Raw genomic sequence first — 12,431 nt, 5'->3', positions numbered from 1 at the left:
GCCTCGCACGGAAACTCGGCCGGCACGCGCAGGAGGCCGGCGCGGTCACAGCGCACGGAGCAGCCGCGCTCGGTGCTGCTGCAGGCGCAGGCGGCTGGGCAGGTGCGCGTGCACGCCTCCCCGGCGCAGGTGCCAGGCAGACCGAGGACCACCGCTGGGAGCGAGGGAGGGGGGAGAGAAGAGAGAAAAGAAACGGTCGTCAGCCCAGGGGTCTCCCCAGGTGAAGTCCTACCTGTCCGTGTAGCGGGGTTCAGCCCTCTACCAAGTTCTCCTACCTCCTGCATAACCGCGCCCTCTGAAGGGCCTTCTTCCAGTTCCCAGACCTTACACATGCTGCCCACCCATGCCGCCTACCCTTTGCCTTCCGGTTGTCTTTATCAGCAAAACCCAGCTGGGATTGTGGCATCCGATCCCATTCTAAACCCTCTCCTGCCTGTAACATCACTGGGTGCTCTCCTAGAATTCAGCCTAGAGGGTTCATTGCATGCATGGCGAGGGGGGGGCGGGGCTGGAGGGCTTCACCGGGACCTGTGCTCTAGCCCTGCGCTGCCCAATACTGTAGTACCAGCTACATATGGCTACTGAAGATTTGAAATGTAGCTATCCTGAATTGAAATGTGCTGGAAGTGTAAGATACACACCAGGTCTCAAAGATTTAGGACCCCAAAAAAGAATGATAAATTGTTTTCATCAATAATCATTATATCGATTACAGATTGAAAAGATATTTTAGAAATATTAAGATTACTGTCATTCTTTTCTTTTTACAGTTTAAAAGGGACTACTTAGAAAATTTAAGGGGCACCTGAATGGCCCACTTGATTAAGGGACCGCCTTCAGCTCAGGTCATGATCTCATGGTCTGTGCGTTTGAGCCCCACATGGGGCTGTCTGCTGTCAGCGCAGAGCCTGCTTTGGATCCTCTATCCCCCTCTCTCTCTGCCCCTGCCCTGCTCACTCAGTCTCTCTTTCTCTCTCTCAAAAATAAATAAACTTTAAAGAAAAAAGAAAATTTAAACATGTGGCTTGCATTATATTTTTATTGGTGCTGCTCTAGTGCCTCCCACCATAAGAATTCAATTCCTGAAAAAAAAAAAAAGCTGTTGAGTAAATTAAGCCTCATGAAGAAGAAAGCATTAGGGAACAGGAGGTTGGGAAAGAAAGAGAAGCCTATCAATCTTTTTTTTTTTTCTTTTTAACAGCCACTAAATTTAAGCCCTAAGAACAGCATACTAAATAAACTAACAATGACCTCCTTACACATCTCAGAAAAATAATTGTGGATACCGTGGAGTTAATTTTTATTCACCAGCCCTTGCCTTGTAGAGGCCTTTATACATTATCACAGGAAAGAATGGTGCTTATAAATTAATTTTGTTCTGAGCATTTGAATGGAGGATCAGATAAAGACTTCAAAAGCCCTCCACTAGGCTTGCCACCCACAGCAAAACAGAATGGTAGCCAGAGGTCCCAAGCCCCATCTAGAGTTCCAATGGAAAAGGCAGCAGGGAAGATGCACACATTTTATTTTCTGGCTAAGGGCAGCTCCCAGGTGGAGTGTGCTCAATCTGAAATTCTTGCAGAGGAAGAAAGGCACCCAGATGTAAACCTGACCACTGATATTCATAATCCCTCCCCCTCCTCAGCAGTATTCCCAAATGGTTAGCAAATACCCCTAACCTACCATCCAGTCCCTCCCACGAGGAGTGTGCAGAATTCTTGCTGCTGCGTCTGGTTTTGTTCAGCTTCCGATGTCTTTTCAGTACATTTGTTGTGGACACTGCATGTTTTTACAGCTGCTAGGAAGGGGTTCAGCTCTTTCAGACTTGGTTGGAGAACACTCAGTCCTTTGAGCAACCCTTTGTTGTAAACTGCAGCTAGTTCAACATTCTGAACAAGAGGCTTGACTTAGCTTTTTCCCTCTCCCTAAGAACTGTGAACTAGACACCCGGCTTCCAGCAAGGTTCTTGGACCCTGTGCTGAGCTGGGCTGTAAACAGGGCCAGGACTAGGCTAAAGGGACACCCTGTTAGAGAGACAGGGCCAAGAATATAACCTTAACTCCAGGCGTCAGCTGGACAGGGGTGGGACCTTTTCCTATCAACTCTTCCAACTGGGTCAAGTAGAAGGCATCAGATTTCCTTACAAATAGTCCTTCATTCTACTCTCTTCTCCTTTCTAATTAAGAGAAGTGCACTCTCAACTGTATGACTCATGTTTCTACTCCACAATAGCTAACATTGTTCCGGGCACAGTAAATGTTTGCAGAAATAAATGGAGTTGATGCCTTCCTCTGTAATGATTCCTGCTGGAGGATAGCATTTATTTATAAAACAAAACAAAGCAAAACAAACTTCTTTGTCAAGGAATTCCTAGGATCGCGACAGGAATTAAATTTAAAGATGGAGCTGACAATTTATTAAAAACACATGCAAGAGGAGTGGGAGGGAAGCTTTTTATAGTGTATCCTTTTTGCCTCTTAAATGTTGAACCATGTGATTGTATTTCCTGTTTCAGAAACTAGATTATAAAGTTTATTTTTAAACTGTACACAATCAAGATGTCATCCCTATTAGAGACCTCTTTTCAACCTCTGAAACTTTGATAGACCCTTAGGAATTACTAACTTACTGGATTATTTAGTGAAATTTAAGTCAAGTAAATTCTCAGAACAGACAACCAAAAGCCAGCATTGGTTTACTCAATATAAAGACTAAGTATATGAGTTCTGGTTGCAATAATGGGAGAGCTTGTATCAGACTAACATTCCTCCTGATAGTTAGTGTAAAGTGTGGGGAAATATTTAAAGAAAAAATATTTAAAGGCACTGGAGAGCAACCTAAATAGGCAACCAGAGTAGACACAACCCTTAATAAGGTGGGGGTCGCCTGGGAGGCTCAGTTAAGCATCTGACTTTGGCTCAAGTTATGATCTCGTGGCTCTTGGATTCAAGCCCCACATCGGGCTGTCTGCTGTCAGCACAGAGCTGGCTTCAGATCATCTGTCCCCCTCTCTCTGCCCCTCGTGTGCTCGCTCGCTCGCTCTCTCTCTCTCAAAAATAAACAGAAAGAGACAGAGAGAAGCAAACTAGGTGAAGATACATTTATCTGACTTTTCCTCTTATACCTGAAACTAATATAACATTGTATGTTAGCTATACTGGAATATATATATACTGTTTGAGTCCTCAAGTGCCTATGTGTGGGGTGACTCCAAGGAGACAAGAACTGAAAGCCAAAAGAGCTACACGAAGATTTCAGCAATTTCCCAGTAATGGGAGACAGATTAAAAGTTCAAGTTCCATCAAGTTAAAAGGGCTTATAAAATACTTCAGGCTTTCCAGTGAAACCCCAGAGGGCCACACCTTAGGAGTGGAGACCATTTCCCAGGACAAAGGGCAAAGCTGAGCCTAAAACTAAGCCTCCCCAGTATCAAGGTGATCTGCCAGTAAATTAACTGAATACCACACAAAATTCAACACTCTTCAAAGGAAGATAAGAGAATCTAGATTTTTTTTAAAATATTTTTTAACATTTATTTATTTTTGAGAGACAGAGAGAGACAGATCATGATTAGGGGAGGGGCAGAGAGAGAGTGACACACAGAATCCAAAGCAGGCTCCAGGCTCTGAGCTACCAGCACAGAGCTCGATGCGGGGCTCGAACCCATGAACTGTGAGATCATGACCTGAGCTGAAGTTGGATATTCAACCGACTGAGCCACCCAGGCACCCTGAGAATCTAGAATTTCTTATAACTACTATCTATGGCATCTTATATACAGCCAAATAATACTAGATACGTGAAGAAGTAGCAAAATGTGACCCCTCACAAAAGGGGTATTCAAAAGGAAAAAAAATAGTTAACAGAGGCAGACCCAGAGACTGTCCAGATGTTGAAATTACCAGACAAGAATTTATTATAAATATGTCAAGGAATTTATAGGAAAAGATGGATATAATGGGTGAAGACATGGGGAATTTGAATTTTAGAAGAGATATGGAAACTCTAAAAATGAACCCAATGGGGGGCACCTGAGTGGCTCAGTTGCTTAAGCATCTGACTCATGATTTTGGCTCAAGACATCTTCTCACAGTTCATGAGATGGAGCCCTGTGTGGGGCTCTGTGGTCACAGCATGCAGCCTGCTTGGGATTCTCTCTCTCTCTCCCTCTTTCTCTTCCCCTCCTCTTTTCGTGGTCTCTCTCTCTCTCAAAAGAAATAAATACACATTTAATAAAAATTTTAAAAATGAACCAAATGGAAATCTTAGTACTGAAATAATAAAACAAAATTTGAATTTTTTGAAAAATCATTGAATAAGAAAAATAGCAGAGTAGAGATAGCAGAAGAAAACATTTCATGTACTTTAAGAGATGTCAATAGAAATTACACAAATTGAGGGTGCCTGAGTGGCTCAGTCAGTTAAGTGTCCAACTTCAGCTCAGTCATGTTCTCACGGATCACGAGTTCAAACCTCGTGTCAGGCTCTGTGCTGACAGCTCAGAGCTTGGAGCCTACTTCAGATTCTGTGTCTCCCTCTCTCTGCTCCTCCTCTGCTCAGCTTCTGTCTCTCTTTCTCTCAAAAATAAAATAAAAACATTTTTAAAAAATTAAAAAGAAATTACCCAAAATGAAACACAGAGAAAAAAAAGATGGGGGAAATATGATTGGAGCCTCAATGACCTGTGGGATATCAAGTGATTAGACTAATATGCATGTATTGGGAGTCCCAGAGGCGAGAAGAGAGAGAATACAGAAGATAAATAATTGAAGACGATTTCCAAAATTCGATTAAAAACAAGAAGCCCAGCAAAACCCAACATCACACACACACACACACACACACACATACACTCCTAGGCACATCACAAACGACTGAAAACCAAAGATACAAAATTCTTTAAAGCATCCAAAGAAAAAAGACATTATACAGACTACACAAAAATAAAAATGATGACTGATTTCTTATCAGAAGCAACAGAGATCATAAGACAATAGAATTATATATTTTTAATTTTTTTATGCCTAATGTGGGGCTCGAACTCACAAGATCAAGAATTGCATGCTCTACCAACTGAGCCAGCTAGGTATCCCTAGAATTAAGAAACACTTCACCATGGGGTGCCTGGGTGGCTCAGTCGGTTAAGCATTCGGCTTCGGCTCAGGTCATGATCTCATGGTTCATGGGTTCAAGCCCTGCGTCAGGCTCTGTGCTGACAGCTAGCTCGGAGTCTGGAGCCTGCTTCAGATTCTGTATCTCCCTCTCTCTCTGACCCTCCCCTGCTCGCACTGTCTCTCTCTCTGTCTCTCAAAAATAAATAAAAAGCATTAAAAATAAAAAAAAGAAACACTTCACCAAAAAAAGATATACAGAAGGCAAATAAATATATGAACATATGGTCAACATCATTCATTGTTAGGGAAATGCAAATTAGAATTGCATCCTATTAGAATGACTAAAATTAGAAAGACTGACATAACGAGTGTGAGTGCTGGAGAGCATATGGAATAACTGGGACCCTCTTACAATGCTGGTGGGAGTGTGAAATGGTACAACCACATTGGAAACAATGTGGCAGTTTCTTTCAAAGTTAAACAGACAACTACCTTCTGATCCATCCATTCTACTCCTAGGGACATAAAAGCATATGTTCATACCAATGACTTGGGGATGACCAATCACAGCAGCTTTATTCATAACAATCCCAAACTAGAAATCACACAAACACCCACCAAGGTTGAACAGGTAAACAAATTATGATGTATCCACGCAATGGAATATACTAGGTGATAAAAAGAAATGGATTATTGATACATGAAACATAGAGGAATCTCAAGTTAACTATGCTGAGTGAAAGAAGCCAAACAAAAAAAGGTACATACTATATGATTCCTCTCACATAAATATTATTCTGTAGTAACAGAAAGACCAGTAGTTGCCAGGGGATGGGTGGGGAGGTAGGGAGGGGCCAGGAAGGAGAGGTTATATAGGGACATGAATATTGGGGGTAATGGATATATTCTTTATCTTGATTGTGCTAATGGTTTCACAAGGGTACACTTTAAATATGTTCAGTTTTTTAGATGTCACTTAAAACGTCAATAAAGCTGTTTTTAACGCTTATTTATTTTTGAGAGAGAGAGAGACAGAGTGTGAGTGAAGGAGGGACAGAGAGAAGGGAGAGACAGAATCCAAAGCAGGCTCCAGGCTCTGAGCTGTCAACACAGAGCCCGATGCGGGACTCAAACCCACAAACCATGGGATCATGACCTGAGTAGAAGTTGGGCACTCAACTGACTGAGCCACTTAAGCGCCCCCAATAAAGCTGCTTTTTAAAAATGATATTAAGTAATAGTGTGTATATGTACATATACACATATGACTTATACATAACTTATACATAAAAATAACTACAAATGAATAATGAAAGACAACTAAATAAAAATGGGTAAAGGACTTGAACACTTCCATCAAGCACACGAAAAGGTGCTCAACATCATTACCCATTAGGGAAGCACCAATTAAAACCACAATGAGATTCCCTAGACACCCACTAGGATGGCTAAAAAGACTGACAACCTTTACCAAATGTTGGTGAAGATGTAGAACAACAGGATTCTCCGACATTGTTGGTGGGAGTGGAAAAGAGTTCAATAACTTTGCAAAACTTTGGCAGTGTCTATTAACATTAAACATATGCCCACCCCGTGACTCAGCAATTCCATTCCTAGGTATTTACCCAAGAGAAATAAAAGAAAGGTCCACAGAAAGATTGTGCAAGAATACTCATGGTGGCTTATTCATAATAGATAAAAAATGGAAATTACCCAACAGTAGAAAAATAAATTACAATATATTCATACAGCAGAATACTACTCAGCAATAAGAAGGAACAAACTATTGATATAAACAAAAACATCATATCAAGCCAAAGAAACTTGACACAAAATAGTACATACTGTAGGCGGTGCCTGGATGGCTCAGTAGGTTAAGCATCCAACTCTTGGTTTCAGGTCAAGTCATGGATCTCACAGTTCGTGAGGTTGAGTAATCAAATTTCATGGGTCTCTTTTGGTCTTCCAATATCTAACTTTTTAATTAGGGTTTGCTCGAAACTAAGCCTGCTACATTTTTCATTTTTTCATTTTTTTTAATGTTTTATTTATTTTTGATACAGAGAGAGACAGTGTGAGCAGGGGAGGGTCAGAGAGAGAGGGAGACACAGAATTTGAAGACAGGCTCCAGGCTCTGAGCTAGCTGTCAGCACAGAGCCCGATGCGGGGCTCGAACCCACGAACGTGAGATCTGACCTGAGCCGAAGTCGGAGGCTTAACCAAGTGAGCCACCCAGGCGCCCCTCATTTTTTCATTTTAATACGACAACCCGGAAGGTAAGTATTACTCTTTTTCTCACAAAGGAGGAAAACTGAGGTTCAGCGTGGTTAACAACACCAACCTTGGCTTTTTGTCTTTCCACTATGCAGTGTGATCCCCCATCCCACACACCTAGCTTCTCTGAGCTTCCGTCTCTGTGACTGCAAACTGAAGGGCTGGCACTTCCTGCCCTTTGGGGGCCCCTTCTGACTGGCATTTTGCATGACCGGACAGCAGCTGTTGCCAACCACCACCTCTAAGAAAAAATACCCCCAGTCAGAGCCCCCTGTGTCTCTGCCGATTCCTCCCAGACACAGGTATTTGGACTGCAGACAAACATTTGACCTAAGAAGAGCCAATCCGATTCATTCAACAATGCCCACCACCACCCCACGAACACGAAACACGCAGTAAGATCCTGTAAGCACCAACCTGAATAGCCCTGGGGCCAGGGTTTATACCAAAGCCAGTACAGATCAAAGGTCTAAAAGGGCAGTGGTCAAGGGCAAGGTGAGGAAACTAGTGGGCTGACAGAGGATGAAACCCAATGTGAGAAGCACAGAAATGGAGAGCAGGAAGACCAGGACGTTGCTAGCCAGCTCTCTAGTTCCCTAAGGCCTTGCTATAGCTGTTTCTATGACATTTCCCTGTGTCCTTTTTCAGAAACCCACTCAAACCACCAACGTGGACAAGTGGATTTTTGTTCCCTGTGACCAAGCAGAGATGTGACCATCTCTGCTAGTGGCAATACCGTTTCTGGATACCCAGCACCTTTTAAATATTTTTTCTATATTTAAGGGATTTCCTACATTGTTAAGTCCTGCCTCCTGAAGATAGAAGCCGGAGATTCACTTTCCTCACTTCCCTTGCAGTTAAGGCCCAGGCATATGACGTAGTTTCATCGATCAGATGCACACAGGGACACTTGGATTCAGAAGTAAGTGCCAGGCAGAAGCCATTTTCTGGCCGGGATGAATTTATGGTTTGCAGGCTCCCATGGTGGAATTTCTGGCACCCAGCATGAGGTCCATGAGCTGCCACATGTGCCCACCAGTGGTGGTGGCTTCAGGGTCTTTGCTAGAGCTGTCCCGCTCCCTTGTTGAGGAATACTCTGGGCAGTGGGCCTCCAATCAGGAAGGCTGGGAACCCTGGCCCTGAATAAAGCCTTTCGTGGCTTCAATGATACCTTGCAGGTTCTGTGCAACAAGGTTCCTACACAACATACTAAGTAAACAGGTCCCCTAATCTCTCTAGTACCATCTCCTCCTTCTGGCCCCTCCTCCTTTGCTCAAAGAACATCATGAAATCTTAACCTTAAAAGAGAAAACCCAAAACAAAAGACAGAAAACAATTTGGGGAGCTTGGGTGGCTGCCAGTTAAGCGTTTGACTCTTTTTTTTTTTTATGTTATTTTTTTGAGAGAGAGGGAGAGAGCGAGAGTGAGCATGAGCAGGGGAGGGTCAGAGAGAGAGGGAGACACAGAATCCGAAGACAGGCTCCAGGCTCTGAGCTAGCTGTCAGCACAGAGTCCGATGTGGGGCTCGAACACATGAACCATGAGATCATGACCTGAGCTGAAGTCGGACGCTTAACCAACTGAGCCACCCAGGCGCCCCAAGTGTTCAACTCTTGATGGAGACCCACATCGTACTCTGTGCTGTGAGCACAGAGATTGGGATCCTCTCTCTCTCAAAAAAGATAAACTTTTTTTTTTAAGAGAGAGAAAACTACTCAAATTCAGGAATAGGCAGTGCCCCTCAAGAGCCAAAAGGAAGCTGCTTGCTATTCATTGCCATGATATATAGAAAACATGATCAAAATTTGTTTAGGCCATCCCTGATTTTTCCACATGCAAATGAAAAGAGGCCCCTCCTGGAATCAGCGGTGATTATTCCAAAGACAAATCTCCTTCCTCTCTAGAGCTGAGTTCCATGGGGATACCTTGGTCAGAAAAACATTTACCAAATTAAAATAAAGATCACAGTTTGTGAGAAGAGAAGGTCAAAACTCACTGGCAGTTCCTTAGCAATTTTTCTTCTCACACCAGTGTTTTTGGGAAGGATCCATGTAAAAAATCTGAAAAGGTTTTTGTGCCTTCATTCCCAGTCTGAGGTTGGGAGAGGAAGATGGGAAATTCAGCAGAACTAGCCTGGGCTCAGGACTGGCCTCTGCCCAGCCAACTTCCACCGCAGCCCCGGGATACACATGCGGGGCTTTCCAGTCAGCCTAGAAACACTCATCCTGAGGAGACGGCCTCTCTAGGTTCCTCATAAATTTTGATGACACTGCCTTTCATCCCTGGTCTCTTGTACTGTGTTTTGGAGTGTTCTGTTTTGCTTTGACCTCAGACAAGCTTTCTGCATTTCGGCTTCCTCATCCGTAACAGGTGGACCATTATGAGGACCAGATGAGTTGTAAGGTTTGAAACAGCTTTGAAAGCATGTGTTCAAGCTAATGAGCTCCATGAGACACTGTTGTCTCAAGATGAAATTAGACCAAGAGACCAGTACTTCAAGGACCCACGTATGAGAATAGTGATGTTATTACAAGTAGGCTTCAAGGAAGAGTCTAGAATGGCCCTCCACCTGGGCTGCACATCACAACCGCCTGAGGAGCTTTCAACCAACTCGAGATACTCAGGCTGTATATCATAACAATCAAATCCAAATCTTCAGCAGCTGCAAACAAGCACTGGCAGTGTAAAAGCTTCACGGATGATTCTAATATACAGCCCAAGTCACAAACCAGGAGTCTAGGTGGACCAACTTTATAAAAATAGGATTTAGCCATGTGGTATAAAATGTTGCAAGGTGTAACCTAGGAGACCGTATGCGCCAGCAATTCCACTCCTGGGTATATACCCAAAGGAATTGAAGGCAAGCGTTCTAACAAATACTTGCACACGAATGTGCATCACAGCATTATTCACAGTAGCCCAAACCTGGAAACAAACATCCATCAACAGATGAATGGATAAACAAAATATAGTCTAGCCACACAGTGAAATATTATTTTGCCATAAAAAGGAATGAAGTACTGATACACAGTACCTCGAAAACATTACGCTAGGTGTAAGCAGCCAGATGCATAGGGTATATATCATATGATTCCATTTACATGAAATACTCAGCATAGGCAAATCCACTGAGACAGAAAGTAGACTAGTGGTTGGCAGGGGTTGGAGGGCTCTATGAATGGGCAATGACTGCTTTAATAGGTACAGAGTTTCCTTTCGTGGTGATGAGAATGTCTTGGAAGTAGATAGAGGAGATGATCACACAACACTGTGAATGTGCTAAATGCTACCGAACTGTATGCTTTAAAATGATTTGTGGTTAATTTTATGTTACGTAAACTTTAGTTCAATAACAAAAAGTAGGGCGCCTAGGTGGCTCAGTCAGTTGAGCGTCTGACTTATTTCAGGTCATGATCTCATGGTTTGTGGGTTCGAGCCCCACATCAGGCTCACTGCTGTCAACCCAGAGCCCGCTCTGGATCCTCTGTCTCCCCCTCTCTCTCTGCTCCTCCCCTGCTCGCTCTCCCTCTCCCTCTCAAAAGTAAATAAAAACATTTTTCAAAAAGTTACAAGGTGTCCCTGAATCTGGGCAAACAGCAGAAGGGGGTCCCTGCTTTTGTGTCGTGGTCTGACGTGCTGGCCAGCCCCCAAGCTTCAGGGAGCCAGTGACGGCTGGGCTCCGATGGCCCACAGAATGATGTGTTAATGCAGACCAGCTGAGGAATTTCTCCTTCATAAATCCTCAGCTTTTCGGATATGTGCCTTTCCCCCTTGAGGTTTGCTAGGAGAACAGTTACTCATGGAGTTTCCGACCACAGGCTGAGTTGGAAGTGTTTCTTTCATTCCCATTGTTTTCAAAGAACTTGTGCCTCATGAAACCAAAATAGCAAGGGAAAATATAGTCAATTTTCTGCTTTCAGCAAAATCTAGTCAGTCACTTTGGCTCCACAAGTCATTCTCATCCTACTCCCGGCCAGTGCTCCTCAGGCCAGGACCCAGTGCTGGGTTTTCCAAACAAAAGGGGTGCAGGGAACCATAAAGGCAAGTGGGGGAGACTGTCACATGGCCTCTGACCTCACAGTAACCCCAGAACGTCCATCTCATACGGCAAAGGTACCTTTTGTGGTAGTAAAGAAAGAAAGGGGGGCGCCTGGGGGCTCAGTCAGTTAAGCGTCTGACTTCGGCTCAGGTCAGGATCTCGCGTTTCGTGGGTTCAAGCCCTGCATCAGGCTCTATGCTGACAGCTAGCTCAGAGCCTGGAGCCTGTCTTCGGATTCTGTGTCTCCCTCTCTCTGTGACCCTCCCCTGCTTGGGCTGTCTCTCTCTGTCTCTCAAAAATAAATAAAAGACATAAAAAAAATTTTTTAAAGAAAGAAAAGATCATGGATTCTCCCTGCAGGTTTGCTGACTAATGGGAGTCCTGGGACATGGAGAAACCAGTTTGACTCAGGAAAGGCGGTCTGCTGACAGCCTCCCAGGCCCTGTGGATCATAGGGCGGAGAGCTGTCCCATCTGAGAAGTTCTAGAACACAAGGCCCCCAGAGAGGCCTCCAGGCCTAAATCTTGATAATTGCCCCAATATTGATAACTGAAAACAAATGCACAACAACAGAGGATGAGGGACACCTGGGAGGCTCTGTCCATTAAAAGTCTGGCTCTTGGTTTCAGCTTAGGTCATGATCTCACGGGTTGGGCGTTCAAACCCCACGTCCGGCTCCGCACTGTTAGCAAGGAGCCTGCTTGGGATTCTCTGTCTCCCCCTCTCTCAGACCTCCCTCCCCCACTTGTGCTCTCTCTCTCTCAAAATAAATAGCTAAAATATTTAAAAACAAAACAAAACAATAGGAGAATGAATACTGAACGAACCAGTACCCCCATCCAGAGAACACTACTCTGCAATCAGAAGGAATGAGCAACTTGTCTACACAGTGAATCTCACACACATACTGTCCTACACCCTACAGCACCTGAGTCTTGATAATGAAGGACTTATTCTCTTTGGGGTGCAGGTGCTCTCCCCCTACAGACTTCAGTTTTTAAGTC

The 12,431-nt window shown here is 43.9% G+C and overlaps 1 protein-coding gene across 1 annotated transcript in view; it reads right to left on the bottom strand.

Moving 5' to 3' along the window:
- NYX (nyctalopin) overlaps positions 1 to 1,783 on the bottom strand; it is a gene marked incomplete at its 5' end in the record, with an annotated part of 3,315 nt that extends 1,532 nt beyond the window's left edge. The window contains 2 exons of the mRNA XM_029929645.1: positions 3 to 154; positions 1,684 to 1,783. Coding sequence (XP_029785505.1) covers positions 3 to 154; positions 1,684 to 1,783 — 252 coding nt within the window. The remainder of the gene's footprint in view (positions 1 to 2; positions 155 to 1,683) is intronic.
- Positions 1,784 to 12,431: the final 10,648 nt, after the last annotated feature.

The sequence above is a fragment of the Suricata suricatta genome, chromosome X (genome assembly GCF_006229205.1).
Source record: "Suricata suricatta isolate VVHF042 chromosome X, meerkat_22Aug2017_6uvM2_HiC, whole genome shotgun sequence".
In the NCBI taxonomy this organism is placed as follows: Eukaryota; Metazoa; Chordata; class Mammalia; order Carnivora; family Herpestidae; genus Suricata; species Suricata suricatta.
Note: the sequence above shows the minus strand (reverse complement) of the source record. Positions and strands in the feature narration are given on the sequence as shown.